General features: G+C 29.7%; 2 protein-coding genes across 2 annotated transcripts; both read right to left on the minus strand.

Moving 5' to 3' along the window:
* Positions 1-2,537: 2,537 nt before the first annotated feature.
* On the minus strand, positions 2,538-4,585 carry LOC141534551 (putative odorant receptor 71a). Its single transcript, XM_074253973.1, has 6 exons — positions 4,402-4,585; positions 4,053-4,342; positions 3,234-3,853; positions 3,036-3,140; positions 2,795-2,953; positions 2,538-2,718 (listed from the first exon to the last, which is right to left on the minus strand). Exons 1-6 carry the CDS (start codon positions 4,473-4,475, stop codon positions 2,665-2,667), a joined length of 1,302 nt encoding a protein of 433 aa, XP_074110074.1. The 5' UTR covers positions 4,476-4,585; the 3' UTR covers positions 2,538-2,664.
* Positions 4,586-5,907: 1,322 nt separating this feature from the next.
* On the minus strand, positions 5,908-17,320 carry LOC141535285 (uncharacterized). Its single transcript, XM_074255145.1, has 17 exons — positions 17,077-17,320; positions 16,326-16,612; positions 15,517-16,079; positions 15,379-15,458; positions 13,604-13,893; positions 12,570-13,147; positions 12,389-12,493; positions 11,997-12,155; positions 11,877-11,922; positions 10,714-10,851; positions 9,377-9,999; positions 9,190-9,294; positions 8,813-8,971; positions 7,748-7,830; positions 7,397-7,686; positions 6,325-6,945; positions 5,908-6,119 (listed from the first exon to the last, which is right to left on the minus strand). Exons 1-16 carry the CDS (start codon positions 17,133-17,135, stop codon positions 6,395-6,397), a joined length of 4,116 nt encoding a protein of 1,371 aa, XP_074111246.1. The 5' UTR covers positions 17,136-17,320; the 3' UTR covers positions 5,908-6,119; positions 6,325-6,394.
* Between the last annotated feature and the right edge of the window lie 123 nt (positions 17,321-17,443).

Consider the following 17,443-nt stretch of genomic DNA (forward strand, 5'->3'; position numbering starts at 1 on the left):
ATCTGTATAGTTATAGTACAAGTCAAAAGCCAGAGTTATCAAGTAAAGAATGAGGAGCACAAAATTAAAAATGATGTAGGAGCCGTTAATAATTTTTATTACTGCAGATCTTGATGAAGAGCACGGCCAAACTGCACAATATCTGTAAATGAATATAATTTTAAAAACTAGTGACCACAAATAATCTGAAATCTTACTTAGTTGTATTTAAAATTATTCAAGGTCTAAAGGAAAGAGTCGAAACACTTTCATTGAGAAGTAAAAATTAAATGATACTTTACCTCAACATTGGAATAGTCATATTTATAACCCCCCGATGAATTTCAACGTTTGCACCCATCATTTCTCAGTAAATGAAATTTAATATCAACTTAAGTTAAGTTAAGTTTATTTTTTTTTGCAATAAATTAAAGTCAGGTGAGCGGGAAAAAGTGAATACAATGTATTACTATAAATAGATGCTTTGTTAAAAATTGTTTAGTTTTACACCTTTTATACTTTTTATTCCCCTTTGTATAACATATAATTTTTTCATTCATCTATTATGCATAAGACGGATATCGTTTTTGAAAATATTTCGCTATCACGGCGCCGATTGTAAGTTGAGGGGTGTAACGTTTTTTTACTCAACTTCGTTTCATTGTACAAACACCTTCCTCAGTGTAAATATCGTTTTCTTCTGTGTTAACTAAAATTGTGGCTGAAAATACTTTATTGCTTTAGAAAAACATTTAACCTAGATAAAATTATTTTTATTGTAAAAATCATGAAGTGGAATCGTGGCTTTAACCATCTACACTGATAAAAAGATTTTTTGATATTTAATAAAATTCATTAATAGTTGATCTGCAACTAAAATATTTATTTGTGTAAACCGTTTATATCAACGCTTTATTTATTTCCGTTATTTCCGTTAAAATATTTGTACCTATTTCATTAATGCAGTTGTTAAGAGAAAAATTAATAGACCGAGGGAGAAGATCAAAAATATCGATGATCTTTCAAAATCTGCTACAAATTGTTGGTTTAAAAAATTTTAAATTTCTGTAACAAAAGAACATTAATGTTTATTAATTAGGTAAGAATCGTTAAATAATTGATCTTATCTCGTGACTTTCTTATCACTTTTGATTGATTATAAACGTTATTAATATTATGTTGTCTTTCTTCGAAGTAATGTAATTTTATAAGACTTTTAACTAAGTCCGCCAAAAACCGAACGGCCTCACTCGCTACCATCAAATTGCAACTACCATTGTCCGATTGAACTTTCAAATCGAATAATTCAGAACAGTAAAACAATTTGAATAATTCGCTGAATATTCTCCGGTAGTTAAAAACGCCCGAACTTTGGTTCAATATTTCACAGCATCTAGAAATTATTAACTATCATTACCAGATTTAATAAAATTCAATGAAAAATAAATTCAGATATTCCGATTTATTGCTACGATAAATCTTATAATCTACCTCAAGAAAATAATGCTCAGCTTTAACAATAGTTTCTGTACTTGAATAAAAGTTTCCTTCATTCCTGCTACTTTCTTGAATATATCCCTTTGTTTCGATTCCGGTTATTTTTATCTACCACTTAGAGTAAAGTCGATCGAAATAATGACACGCAAGCTCTACGGAATTTTCACCTTATGGAACATTTCAAAAAGCAACTTTTATTTAAAGAACCACCAACGCTTGTTTTTATCGATTTTATAGCTTACTATAATATTAATGATGATGACGGGGTACGATTATAATGATGAAGGGGTACGATTTTCGTTTCCGGTGTCAGGCAATGCTCGATATTCAAAGTGTGAACGTCGTAGCTTGAGTTTTATAGTAATTTATAGGATTATTTTTGTTTTTTTTTTTTTTTTTTTTAATTACTTATTAAATATTAAATCATAATTCATACATGGAAAAAACTAACTGTAATACATTATAATGGATTGAAAAGTTTTGAATTATAACGACAAGAAATTAATTTTATTTTCAATTCAATTTTAGAAATCGTTAAAATTTTTCTGCAGATACCATTTTTTCCATACGACCTCTTTCGTTTCGATCAGTGAGTTATAAAAAAAGGGAAAGGGAAAGTGGTTAAGTAGCATAAAATTTAATATTTGATATTTGCTACTAATTTGTTGTATTTATCACAAATTTGAGTTCTATACATTAGAAATAAACTTTTTTTTTTTTTTTTTATTTGCAATCATTTATTCGATACTAATAACTATTTTTCCACAACAAAAAAATTACTTAGAATAAATTATTAGTTAACCATTAACAAATATTATTAAATACTAACAAATCCTTCTATCAGTTTACAAAGAAAGGACGGTAAAAATATAAAAATTTTAATAATGGATTGTTATTTTTTTATATTTCAGATATTTTCCATAATAATTGATCGAAGATCATTTGGTTAAAAGATAATCAGAATTTTAATTAATTTCAGAAAAAAACTTATCGTCAAAATTGTAATAGTCACATTATAATCCAGAACTAGTAGATGTATTGTGTAATAAATGCTGAAAGATTGTATCACTAATTTTGCAAGAAAAAAAAGGTAATTTTTTTAGTGATATCATTTATTTATTTATTAACACAATATAACTTAATCACAAAATGTATCGATTAATAAATTTCAAGCACTAGATATAACGATTAATCGGTTACAGTTGTCAGTAATACAAAAACAGAATATGAACTTTTTAAAATCTAAAAAATAAAACGAAAGATTTAAGTTAAGTATGATAATACTTATTAGGATATAATAAATAATTATGAAGCTTACTGAAAGAAATGTTTCCATTCTTAAAACAAAGAGACCACCAGCGCGGATTTCTAATGGCTGCATAGTTTTTATCATCGCTGTAGTAATTAAATTTTTAATTCCTCTGTCGTAACTATTTTCCCAACCCGACATCCACTGGCTTTTCATCAGAAAATCGGCCTTTAATAAATTATTAAAACTAATTCATTCAAATTTTCTGTATCCAACTGATTAGTTCAGAAAATATTGACAAAATACTAACTTGAAATTTTAACTGGGTTCCAAAAGCACACCAATACAGCAATTGAGTGAAACCTGACACTAGATAAGCGGTAGATCTAATGAAGTTATCTTTGTCACCAGGAAACTGTTCGCAGTTGTCAAATAAAATTGTTATTTAATTATCAGTTAATTAATTATTTTCTAAACATTTTTATTTGATAATTATATAATTATTTACCATTACCAACATGTAACTGTTCAAGCAAATGACTAGTAAGCTTCCACCCAGTTGGACCATCAGCGAGTAACTAAAAGTATCGTTGAAGTCTTTGACAACTCTGATGAGTCTCAGGTGATTTTTAATGCAAGTTTTGAATCTCTCAGTGAAGGTAACGCTAATATTGGTCATTTCGCTCTCTTCAAACGCTGTAAATTGGCAAATTTCCTTACGCTGGTCATCAATACTGAACACACTAGAGATCTTGAGAGCACCAATATATTCTCTGGTCAAGCCTGGACTAACAGGTCTCAGGGAATCGCCCTTACAATTGATGTAGTTGAACGACAGGACTCTTAATTGCAGTGTAGTGTACCGCATCAGTTGCCAGCTTATGAAATCGATTGTTATCAAAACAACCAGGTGATAAACCGTATTGTATGTTTGTATAAAAAACGCCAGTCGGTAATAGAAGGGAATAGTTGTATCAAAAGGAAATATTGCTCTGTTCGGTAGTTTTCCCAAGATAAGCGATGAAATTATTATTGCCGATCCAAGGACTATCACGAATAATGACAATAAATAGTAATCGATTGCTTCGTATAACATGCACTCTTTTACATCCAGTAACAGGCCTAGGTCTGTAAAAAATTTTATGAGAAAATTGATAAACTGTAATAAATCGGGAGGGAATTTTCACGGAGTGAAAAAATTATACGATTCAAGAATTTCCCTCCCAAGAAATTAAATCGATTAAAAATTGTCTACTCCGCAAATTACTCTTAAATTTTTACATTCAAGGATTTAACTTTTAAAAAATATAAAATTATTTGAATTAACCTGTTGATTGCCGCAGAACATCTACGGGGTGATGAGTATTATCAATAAACTCCGAAAATCCGTGCCTTTTTAGGTAAAAAACTGCCTCTTTCGAATACGCTACGAACCATCCCACGATGAAGCAGCTGTCGGAGGCGAATATCAACAAATCGTTGTAATTAGCTACAGCGTCAGCAATCATGGTCAATAAATAAAAAATTACAATAATATTACTGAGAATTCTCATGAAAATGGTGAAAATTTTTAGATGCCCTGTCGTGGATGTATCGTAGCTTAATACTCCCGAGAACCTTAAATATTAAAAAATTTATAACATCAAAAGTATCATTTTTTTTCTCGCATTAATTACCTTAGAATTGCAATACTTTTATCGAGAAATCGTCTATGGCTCTCGAATGGAGTATTGTTAATTATCTTGATCATGACTGATAATTTACTAAACGAATATATTTTGTCTCTCTATATTTTGCGACAAATTATCATCCACACTTTGAATCAAACTGTATAAAACCACGCTAATAAAAAACGTTACTTATTTTCATCACTTGTACTAAATAACTGCAATTATCTACTTTTATCTATCATTTTTTAATTATTTCAACTAAGTCGACTTTTAACCAAGTCGGCCAAAAACAAAACGGCTTCATTCGCTACAATTAAATCGTAACTACCATTGTCTAATCGAACTTTCAAATCGAATAATTCAGAGCAGCAAAACAATTTGAATAATTCGCTGAATATTCTTCGGTAGTTAAAAATGCCCGAATTATGGTTTAATATTTCACAGCATCTAGAAATTATTAACTATCATTACCAAATTTAATAAAATTCAATGAAAAAATAAATCGAGTATATTCAGAATTATTGCTACGATAAATCTTGCAATCTAACTCAAGAAAACAATATTCAGATTAAGCAGTAGTTTCTGTACTTCAATGAATGTTCTATTCATTCCTGCTACTTCCTTGAAAATATCCCTTTGTTTCGATTCCGGTTATTTTTATCTAGCACTTAGAGTAAAGCCGATCGAAATAATGACACGCAAGCTCTACAAAGTTTTTACCTTATGAAATATATCAAGAAGCAACTTTTGTTTTAAGAATCTAGCAAAGCCTTTTTTTATCGATGTTATAGTCTACTATTATAGTCTACTATAATATTAATTATGATGATGGTTGCTTCAAATTATTTTAAGTAGGTGGTACTTTTTTATAGAAACTTTGCGTTTGCGTGCTATGAAAAATTAAAGGGGGTACGTTTTTCATTTCCGCAGTCAGTCAATGGTTGATATTTAAAGTGTACATCAAAGTAAACATTATTGCTTGAGTTTTACAGTAATTTATAGGATTATTTTTTGTTCGAATTACTAATAAAATAATTCAAACATAACAAGAATTGCAAGCTAGTGACGGAGGGTTAGAAAAAATATTATAAGAGATAATGCTCAGCTAAAAATAGTAAGATTGCAAAATAAATTTATTATTTCATTGTTCAACAAATGAAATGTAATTTTTTTTCTTTCAATATAAACTATTTAAAATAAATAATGACATTACTATTTTTTAAAATATCTTCTATCCAATCTCCGGTAAATTTTGCTGAGTTGTCGATGATAGTAGTGCAAAAAAAGAGTATGAGCTCTTTAAAATCTAATTTAGAAAAAAAATAATTTCATCAGATTGTAGGAAGATTATATTTAAGATGTAAGTAAATATCTTACCGATACAAACGTCTCTAACGACAGAGTAAAGGAGTTACCAGCTTTCAACTGCAGTGGCTTCAATGTTCTTAACATAGAAATGGTGAGTAAATTTCTGACATTCAATGGAAATTGGTGCTCCCAACCCGACATCCATATGCCAGTTGTCAGTGAAATCGCCTATCAATACACAAATAATTTTTTTCTTTTGATAATTATAAAAGAATATTTTCTTTTTGAAATTTGATTGCATGTAAGATTACTTGAGAAAGAAGTTGATTACTAAACCAGCACCAGTACAATAATTGAGTGAATGTAGCTCCAAGGTATACGGTGAATTTCATAAAACTTGATTTGTCATTCGAGCCCTAGAATTGTTAGAACAAATATTCATAAATTTGTTTTCACAAATCATAACATCGAAAAATTTGATTTTTCAAAATATTTATAAACATCATCAATATTTTTTTTTTAAATTAAAAAACGTCATAAGTACAATTTTAAGCGCCTAAGTATGGAATTAGCGGGAAGTTGCAGTTTGATTCTTTTTCGATTAAAACAAAAAAAACTTACCAACACTGCCTGAAAACCAGCCAAGCAAATCATGGTCGCACTGGCTGCAAGTTGCATCATCATGCTTGAGCTAAACACGCTGTTTAATTCTGACAATCCACGTGAGCTTCTGGTGGTGTTTAATGCAAATTTGAAACCGCCACAAGTAGCAATCCTTTGAACCATCATGGTCCGCATTTTTTTCAAGCGGCACAAATTTTCTTACTACTGGCTGGTTATTCAATTTGGTAATCCCGAAATTGTTGACCATGTTGATCGTGTCCGGCAGAGGATCGAAGTTGTCGCGTTTCCAGATGTCAGTTCGGCAATTTTTGTAGTTCCAAGTAAGAATGACCAGCTGTACCGTAGTCCAACGAATGAACCCAAGTCCTATGAATTCAAGCGTGACGACATTTGTCAGTGCGAAGGCTATCGAGTATATTTGAATAAAAAAGGCAACTTCGTGCATTGGTGACGTTTTGGTGTCGAACGGAAACAATGCGCGAACTGGCAATTCCCCCTTTTTACGAGGCACAAAAAATGTTGTTGACAGTCCGAGGGTCGTGGCGAATGAGGAAAACATGTAGAAGTCGAGGTTCTCTAAAAGCTTGGCTTTTTTTATTGTTATCAATACTCCTAGGTCTGTAATTTATAAATGTTGTAAAAAATTCAATTTATTAGTTAAAGTCAGAATTGATAAAAAATAAATTTATAAGTGTTGGTAAAATTGAGCGCTCGTGCCTTGGTCTCGTGTAAATTAATCAATGGAAAGTTTATATATATATATATATATATATATATATATATATATATATATATATATATAACAAGTTTACAATAGAAAAAAAAATAATTTTAATAATTAGTTAATTATAAACAAAATAAAAGAAATTAATTTTATTAACAATTAAATTTTAAAGCTCGTTTAAATTTCTCTAAAAATTTAATAGTATAAAAAAAAACCTTTTTTTTTTCACCCGAATTAAAATACTAAATAATTTTTTGACGATGCAAAAAAAAAAACGAAGCTCGAAAAACTTTAACAAAACATATTTATTCACTAATTTCATCAATTATTAAATGTAAAACTTACCACAAGATTGCCGAAACAGATCGATCGGTTCATGAATTTCATCGTAAAGTCTGTTTATTCTATTCTGAAACCGATGGTATTTAAAAGCTTTAAATAATATGACGTACACGCCACACAGAAAACATCCATCGTCGGATAGAACATTTAAATTTTTGTAATTAACAATCAAATCAGCAAGTATTGTGCCAAAATATATTGTCACTATTGACGCACTGAATATCCTTATCGATGAATTAAACAAGTGTAAATACACTGGGGAAGATTTTTCGTAAGTCCAAACGCCGATAAATCTGTAAGATAGTAAAATTTGTGCGACAAATTTTCTTATAAATATCGAAAAAAAAATATTACCTGACAATTCTAAAAACAGTATTCCAGTGTGTGCGATGTGTTTTAATAGAACTTTTTTCCATTACAGGTCTGTTATTCTCAACCTATCAACAATGGGTGAGAACAAGTGAAAAAGACTTCTGCTGATATAATTTGGGGGGTAATTTTCACAAATTATAGTGGGATAGACGATTTTCAGGAAAAAAAGCGTTTCATATTTTATTTCTAAAAACTTTACTATAATTGTTAAGGAAATCGATATTAAGATAATAATACACTATTGTGAATATTAAATAAAAAACTGCGATTGCGTGAAATTTATATACTCGCACCAGTCCTTAGAAATTGTATATTTACGTTTTTATTGTAAGACATCGAACAAAATGTGTTTATTGAATGAATTTATTCCTCTTACAAAGTAGTTATGTTGTATAAATACAATAAAGTTTGTATATCCATTTAGTATTATCGAATCATTCATTGCAATGAATGAGAATTGGCTATATCGATAATTATTCCTCGGAATTAGTTTTTTAATTTTTAAAATATTTAGCGTGTATTGCTAATTTTTTTAGGTGATTTATTTTCTCATCAATTGATTTAAAAATATAAATAAACAATTTCTAAGGACTGGTGAGCTTTGGACAGAAATAGTTTGAATTTTCCTGTGAATTTTCTACTTATTTTGCATAAATAAATGCAAAAAGCTTAAAAGTTTATAATTAAATATTTTATTCATTTTATTCATTTTAAACAGTATAGGATATACTATGCCATAATTTTTTCATACAACTTAGACCGTACGTAAAAAAATTGACCTTCGTTATAAAACTATAAAAAACTATTTTTCATCGCTCGTAACTGTGGTCATCAGAACAAACACCGAGTACGAGCTTTTCAGAATCTAAAAAAAAAATTTTTTTTTAAACATCATTTTATTTCACTTGTGAAATTTTTTCCGTGAGCTTCAAGTTTATAACACACTGAGTTACTAAAAATTTTATAATTGCTGTTATTATTTTTTCAAATTCATGTAAAATAGGAGTTTATTTTTTTTTTTTTTTTTTTAAAAAAAAAATCACTTACATTGATGAATGTGTCCATTGACAATACAAAAATTCCACCAGCTCTCATTTCCAATGGCTGCATTGTTCTGATCATTGCGGTTGTCACAAGATCTTTCATACCAATTTCGAACCAATTTTCCCAGCCCGACATCCATTGACTTGTTGTTAAAGAGTTCGCCTTCAAAAAAAAAAAAAAAAAATATTGTTATCGAATAGAAAAGATATTTAGCTCAGTAACAATTGTTGTAAAAATTTATAAACTTTGAGCACTGATTTCTTTAAAATTTCAGAATTTTTATTCAACTTTTTAAAATATAAAATTATGTAAAAATTTTTAGTGGCAATACAGAATTTTGTAAGAGTTTTAAAGAGTAGAATATAAATATTTTTACTTACTTGAAAAGAAAGCTCGTTCCCAAATCCGCACCAATAAAGCAGTTGCAAAAATCCAACAGCCAAATACGTAAAAGTACTTATAAGTTTTTTCCTATCGTCAGCGCACTGGAAAATAAAATTTAATTCCATCAAAAACAAATTTAAATTTTATGCAATAATCGATAATTTAAAAAAAATTGAAGCGTACCATCACGATCAAAAATCCATTTAGACAAATGAGGAACAAACTGACCGTAAACTGGACAATTAAGCACGAGTCAAAAACGTCATTTAGATCATCAATGATGTGGGTTATCCTCTGATGATGTTTAACGCAAGATTTGAACCTCCATTTAAACAAGTCAATTATTTTTCCTAATTTTCTTCTGTCAAACTCAACGAAAGTGGTTATCTCCGTGTCCTCATCCAACGCGTCTAGTATTTTGAACTTCTGGATCGCATTGTAGGTGTCTTGTGATAGATAAAGGTCTGAAAGCTTTGACGAATAACTGTCGCAGTTTCTGTAATTGGCGGAGAGAACTTTGAGCTGCAGAGTGGTCCATCGCAAAAATTCTAAACTTATAAATTCTTCCATAGCGACACTGATAAGATCGAATATAAGTGTGTATAACTGTATGAATAATGCTAATTCGTACATAGGTGATTTTGTAATATCGAAGGGGAATATTGCACGTACCGGTAATTTACCTTTTTCTCGGGGCACTAGTATTACCAAAGCGGCTCCCAATGTGACAGCACAATTTGAAAATAAGTAAAAGTCTAATGCGTTGAAAAACATGTAGGTCTTCATTGTTGTTAGTACACCTAAATCTGAAAGTAATTATCATTGTAATCTTACTATAATTATAATTAATAATACATAGAGTGTGAATTGTACAAAATGCTTGCGATATTTTATGAAGATTATTGGAAACTCAAAAAAAATCAATTTAACACATGAGCAATGAAGGTTTTATCTAACAAAATTGAAATTTTGATAAAATCTTGATCATATTTAAATATCATAATTATTTTTATTTATAATAATCCTACATTTTTAAACTAGCTAAGAGTTTCCAATATATTGTTATTCAATTTAATTAGACGATTTTTTTTAATAAATTCAGAAAATTAAATTCTAGGCCATCGAACAACTTTTATTGAACAACAGTCAAAAATCCTACTTACTAAATTCTTAATCAATTAATTTTATCATTATTTATAATTGACCAAAATTAGTAACAATGTTGAAAAAAATTTAGTGATCGTAAAATAGATATAAAGATATAAAAAACATTAAAGTTTAGCACCATGTGGTTAAATTCTAATGAGATAGAATTCAAATTTTAGAATTAATTCTAAACTCTTATATAAATATTTAGTAACAAAAATAATTCAAATTTTCACACTTCACTGAATTAAGGTCACTTTTTCGGAGCTTAATCGATGATGATGATGATGATGATGATGATGATGATGATGATGATGATGATGATGATGATGATGATGATGATGATGACTGTACGAAGTGTCACTTTTAATTACCACAAGATTGCCGAAGCGCATCAACTGGATCATGGATGTCATCGATGAGTTTTCCAATTTTGTGCCGATGAGTATAAAATTTGTATATCTTAAAGTAAGTGACTATCCAGCCAGCGATGAAATAACCATCATCGGCAACTGTCATCAAATCCTTGTAATTAACAACAGCATCAGTAACAAGGGTAAAAAAATAAAAAACAATAACAATATAATTAAAAATCCTTATTGTCGTGTTGTAAAATTTTTGATACTTGGGCGCTGCTGAATCGAACGTCAAACACCGCAATATCTAATTGTTTGATTTAAAAAAAAAAAATATTGAATTTTTTAAATTGCAAAGTTAGGTAAGAATAAATCTTTTACCGTAGTACTTTGATACTTTTGTCCAAAAATGTGCGATGTGTTTCTATTGGGGTGCTCTTCATTACTAGTGTACTTTATTTTTAGATTCGCGTAGAAGCTAGTGCGGTGGTAAAATAAAATGTAGCTTGCCAGAAGGTAGTAATTTGCTACTCTAATGTTCTGAGAAAATGTTATTTATTTTTTCTAAGATCTACGAGCCTATTTTAGGTTCTTTATAATATTCATAATGATTGCTCCGAATAAAGCGTTGTCTATGAACACATAATAAGCGGTGTCTTGTGTCTTTTACGGAAGTTTTTTTCATCACTAGTAGACTGTGAGGTGCCAATAAAAATAAATGAAACCTAATTATCTTATGCATCCTTGTGTAAATCGATAACAGATAGCGGTATTGCTTGCAGTGTTTGCTGATATTTTTTTCAGCCAAACTATTACCTTTGAAATTTTATTATATTTTTCCATTATTGAATCAAGTAGTTTTTTTTACACGGAACGAACAAAGTACTTATTTTTATGATTAATTCACAAGATTGTTGCGATGATTGATTTAGATAACTTCATAGCAATAATAAAAAAAAAAAAGTTTTCTCTACAATAATCCAAGAATTGTGACTTATTCATTGAATTTAATGCTTTCTTTAATTAAGAGATTGTAAATATTTTGAAACAGAGCTAAAATTTTGGATCTAAAGCTAAAAATCTAAAGATGAATTTATTTGTAACAATACATGTTTAAAAACTATTTTAATAAACTACAACATTAATAATGATAACAAGTAAGATGGTGATTCTTCAATTACTCATTGTGGTCAGTAAGGCGAAGAACGAGTAGGAGCTCTTGATAATCTGTGTAAACGTTCAAATAAATATATTTAAAGTCCAATAAATAATAGACAATTATAAATAAATCAAAATCGTACAGATATAAACGTTTCCATGGACATCGTGAAAAATGGGCCTGCGTGTAGTTCTAATGGTCGCATTGTCTGTATCATTGACATGATCAATAGTGGCTGGATATTTGAGCCAAGTTCATTTTCCCAGCCCGACATCCATTGACTTGATAATAGTGTCACCCTCTGTGTAACTCTAATAACTTTATTATTTTATCGTTAACAAGCGACGGTAATTTTTGAAGATTATTAACTCTTTGTCTATATTAAATTAACATATAAACGTTTTTCTTATACTTTTATAAAAATTGATATGTTTTATTTCTAATCGAAAATTTTCTGATAAATTAAAACTTGTGGACTGTTTTACCGTCGCTTTAAATTGAATTAAATTAACTTAATTTTCTTAATCAGTATACCTCGTACAGTAATTCATTGCCAAACCAGCACCAGTAGAGTAGCTGAGAAAATGCTGCGCTCAAGTAGAGGACAAATTTCATTAGACTTGTCTTTGTGGTTACATCCTTTGATTATTAAATCATAATCAATAACATTTTAATTAATTACCTTAGAAATCAAAATCCGATGAATCTTACTCACCAACACGGCTTGAAAACCAGTTAAGCAAATCAAAGAGAAGCTCGCAAACAGCTGCATCAACATACTGCTGCTGAAGCAGGCGTTAAGTTCGTCAATTGTATCCAAGAGTCGCTGGTGATTCTTTATGCATCTTCTAAATCTCGCGACAAAACAATCGGTTCTTTCTGTAATTTCTTTATCTTGTTCATCAAATGTGGAAAATGACAGAATAACGTCAGAATTTTCCTGACATTTAAGGTAAGCGGATTTATTATCCAGCCGGCAATTTTTATAATTCGCGGCAAGAATTATGCATTGGACATGGAGCCATCTCATTATTCCCAAGCCGACTGTATCCATCATCAAAATGGCCATTAGACCGTAGCTCACCGCGTAAACCTGCAGGCTGAATGCCAATTCGTGCATTGGGGACACTGTGGTGTTAAACGGGTAAAGAGCCCGTATTGGCAACTCGCCGTCTTCAGTTGGGACAAAAAATGTTAACGCGATGACCAAACAACCTCCGAGCGTTACAAAAAAAGTGAACCCAAGGTCTTCGTAAAATTTGTTAGTCTCTAAAATTTCTTTCACTCCAGGATCTGAAATATCGATGTTTCTGGATGAATACATTTTTATATTATTTCATTTTTTTTTTTTTTTTAAATACATTTTAAAGTATCAAAGTCAAAGCACCAATTCGGGACAGTAATGCCAAAAGACACGTGTCTCAAATTACACGTCTTTTTGGTTCTGCAGAGTACAGTTTATGATGAAAACATAAAATTTATCGTAAATCGTCTATATAAAAAAATTGGCAGTAAATAAATGAAAAAAAAAAAAAAAAATCATTTCTACGATCTGTTGTTATAAACTTCAATCATTTTTATTTTTTATTTTTAATTGTAAGTAGAAAATAAATTTAAAATTGAAAAAAAAAAAAAAAATTATTTAAAAATTTACGTTTTCCGAGACTAATGTCCACCGAAGTGAACCAAGATTGCAAGGACATTACAAAATTAAGATGATGTGTTAATAAATTAGCTTTTTTAGCTCACCTTGAGATTTTTTGAATTCATGAATTGGGCGATATGTTGCATCCGTCAAATTTTTAATTCTCTTGTGCTGGCGATGAAACTTGTATACTTTAAAAATAATAACAGATATTCCTGCCAGGTAACATCCATCGTCGGTAGCGATCAAAAGATTGTTTAAATTACCCATCAGATCAGCGGTCAATGTTCCCACAAAAATAGCCAGCGCAATAATGCCCAAAATGTTTGAAATATTGTGAAGGAGCTTCAGACTGACTGGCGTCGACGAATCGAGGCTCCAAATACCGCACAACCTACAAGATCTTAAAATTAATTACATTGATTTTCAACAACAATGTGCTGAAATAAATTGTTAAAGTTATTTTTTAAGAATAAAAAGCAACACACAGGCTGGTGTGCCCTACGACTTGACCTAAGTCCGGCTATCGCCATGCTTAGGACGCTTCGACGTGAGTATATAGATTGGAGTTTCATTTTTGAAGTAAAGTTTGTTTTATTTCATTGATCCTGCTCCAAGAACTCGGTAACATACTGCAAAAAATCCACAAGCCAGCAATTTTGTTATATTGCTGAAATTCTATTTTTAAAACAATTTTCTTACATTATAATGCAAGCCATATAATTACCGCACTTTTTTCCGATGAATTTTGCATCGGCTATACATTATGTCAGCTATAAGAAAATTAAGGGTTAAATCTGCGGGGGTCGATTTTTTTTTTTTGTACTTACATTAAGAGAAATCGGGTGCGAAAATATATTGTACGATTGATTTTTTCTTATTTGTTATGTACGAGTACTGTATTTTATCAACTTCAAAATAGTGGCTTTAATTTTTTTATCAGCAGTTTAAATGAAAAATATAAAATCTCAGAATTTAAACGTTAGTGAACAAAGTGAATCTATTAATTGAGAGTTTAATTTTATAAAAAAAATTCATACTTGAGCGAATTAATAATAAAGTTTTAACAAAAATACTTAAGTCACACTTTTTAAGTGTGAATTTGTGGACAATTGCATTTCAAGCTTCGAATCAATTCGATGAAGAAAATTAAATAATCTTTCTTGGAAATCTTAAAATTGGGACTGTTGGAAAAAAATTTCAATCTACTTATAAAATCAACTAAACGATTGTTTCGATCGAAGTTTATTTTACTCGATATATAAATTTATGAAATTAAAATAGTTAGAGGAATTATACATTATTAATAATTACAAACTTCTTCGTATTAAAAATAATTTTCTAAACTGAAAAAAAAACATTTCAAATTTACTTATCAATTGTCAGTCACTTTGGTAAGTAACGCAAAAAAGGAGTACGAATTCTTCAAAACCTAAAAATAAAATTATCGATGATGAAAATTTATCAAATTATTTTTATTATGCTATTGATTTTTTTTTACCGCTGTAAATGTATGTAAAGACATATTGTAGAAATTTCCAGCTTGAAGTTGCAAGATTTTTTGTGTTCTCATAAGTGAAATTATCATCAATGGTTTTAAAGGTTTATTTATATGGTTCTCCCATCCGGAAGACCACTGACCATATGTTAGGGAAGCACTCTGATAAATAAACAACAATGAGTAGTTATTCTTTTCAAAATTTTTCTTTTAATTCTGTGAAAACTTCTTTTAAATTTGTGAAAATTATAAAAATGAGTATGTAAAAAATTACACGGTAATTTTATGTAATATTTATAGGACTATAAATTTAACAGAATATTTTGTAATTTTTATAGAACTTTTTTCCGCGTTACCTTATGGAGAAGTTCATTACCAAACCAACACCAGTTAAGTAATTGAGAAAACGCAGCACCGAGATAAATAATAAATTTGAAAATATGTTCCTTTTCATTAGCACCCTAAAAATAAAGCCGATTTTTCTAAAGCTGTTTTCAAATTTAATTATTCTATACTCACCAGTACAGCTTGAAATCCCGTCAAGCAAATCATAGAAAAACTAGCAAAAAGCTGTATCAACATACTCGAGCTGAAAATTTCATTCAGATGATCGACGACTATAATCAGTCGCTGATGTTGTTTAATGCAGTACTTGAATTTATTGACAAAATTCCCTTCAAGTTTTGAAGGATCGGTCTCATCAAACATTACGAAGGTATAATTCAATAATTTATCGTCATTCTCTGATCTATCAACATTCTTCCCGCAATTCTCATAATTTCTTCTGAGTATCACCAGCTGACAATTAATCCACATGATGAGTGTGATGATAAGTTCATCCATAAAAACGATTGTCAACAAGCCGTAAAAAATACTGAACGCCTGAATTGTAAACGCCAACTCATGCATGGGCGCCACCGTAGTGTCAAAGGGGAACACGGCGCGGATAGGCAGCGCGCCATCTTGTTTGGGCACGAAAAAAGTTAGAGCTGCGGCCAGAAAACACCCGAGGACAATGAAAAATTTGTCCATCAAGTTTTCCAAAAAAGCTGTTCTTTTTATTAGTTTCCTAGCTTCGGTATCTGAACAGTAAAATTTCATAATTTTAACCAATAAGGAATCAGGTCCCATTTTTTTACGAGTTTCGACTATTGACTAATTTTACACTCTCATGTATTTTTATTGTAGGAACTAGGAATTCAAATTGCGCGCATACGTGCGCTCTAATCCTGAACCAATAAGGAATCAAGATCCATAGTTATTTCGATACTAAGCTAATTCTAATCAACCATCAATTTTAACATAAAAGATTTATCATTAAAGCTCACCTTGTGATTGGCTGAGAGTATCCATTGATCTGTGGATCTCATCGACGAGTAACTTTATTCTTTCGTGGACGCTGTTAAATTTGTATAGTTTGAATATTATTACCAATATCCCGGCAATGTAGCAGCCATCATCGGTTAACACTGATAAGTCATTGTAATTTATTATAAGATCGGCCGTCAGTGTGGAGCCAAATATGAGGATTATTACAAATGATAAATGTTTGTAGCAGTAGTAACTCAATTTTAAACATGGCGACGAATGATTGAGACTCCATATTCCTAACAATCTTTTTTTATTTTTTATTAAACCATATAAACCATATAAATTAATTAATATTATTATTTTTGATAAATATTTTCAATATACATAAATAGTAAAATTCTACATTCTCACAAGAAATAAACTTGATGTGAAACATTAAAATAATAGTATGAATAAATTATATGAAATTACAAGGTTAACATTTTTTATCATTGCGTTAAAAAAATTTTGTGTATAGTTTAGTACAGGCGCTCATGTAAAAACTACAGAAAAAAATGTAATCGGCATTTTAACCGTGTAAATGCAAATAAATATTGTTCTTACGAACATTCCGATCAAAAAATCTACGTCAATAGCAGTGATTACATCGACAAATATTTTAAAAGTATCACTGTTATATATTAAATGTCACCAAAAAGATAAATTAAAAAAAGAAATTACTCCAAAAATCCATAGACTTACAAAAAATAATTATTACATGATTTTTACCTCAATCCGAATATTTTTAATTTAACTCCATTGCGGTGTTCTATGGGCAGAACTTTCATATTCTCTAGCTATGAAGTTATAAGTTAAGTGATCTTATCTCTCAGCGAGACATGTATTTTTATTTTTAGTTATAAAATAATTTACTTTACCACGAAAAATATTGTATGGACAATAAATTATAGGGTAATTTGTAAGCCAGAAAAAAACTTCATCAAATATGTTCTTTACAGTCGGCTTTACTTGGAAAATTACATGTTAGTTTACTCGGATATTAATCAATCGATATACAATTACTATTATGTACACTTGGCAGACAGAAGCTAGGGTGTAGTAAAAGTAAATAATTTTTTTGTTCAAAAATAAACCC

This window comes from Cotesia typhae, unplaced genomic scaffold (assembly GCF_013202065.1).
Source record: "Cotesia typhae breed Kobodo isofemale line unplaced genomic scaffold, CoteBio_Ctyphae scaffold_13, whole genome shotgun sequence".
Taxonomy (NCBI): Eukaryota; Metazoa; Arthropoda; class Insecta; order Hymenoptera; family Braconidae; genus Cotesia; species Cotesia typhae.

What these genes read in the sequence shown, in the direction of transcription:
- LOC141534551 (XM_074253973.1), bottom strand. Translation starts at nt 4,475, where the DNA reads ATGATCAAGATAATTAACAATACTCCATTCGAGAGCCATAGACGATTT. An exon ending in ACAGTTACATGTTGGTAATG is followed by an intron (nt 3,141 to 3,233) that starts GTAAATAATTAT and finishes AACTGCGAACAG; the next exon opens with TTTCCTGGTGACAAAGATAA. An exon ending in GAATGGAAACATTTCTTTCA is followed by an intron (nt 2,719 to 2,794) that starts GTAAGCTTCATA and finishes TTTATTTTTTAG; the next exon opens with ATTTTAAAAAGTTCATATTC.
- LOC141535285 (XM_074255145.1), bottom strand. Translation starts at nt 17,135, where the DNA reads ATGAAAGTTCTGCCCATAGAACACCGCAATGGAGTTAAATTAAAAATA. An exon ending in CTGGTTTTCAAGCCGTGTTG is followed by an intron (nt 12,494 to 12,569) that starts GTGAGTAAGATT and finishes TAATAATCAAAG; the next exon opens with GATGTAACCACAAAGACAAG. An exon ending in CCATGGAAACGTTTATATCT is followed by an intron (nt 11,923 to 11,996) that starts GTACGATTTTGA and finishes ACGTTTACACAG; the next exon opens with ATTATCAAGAGCTCCTACTC.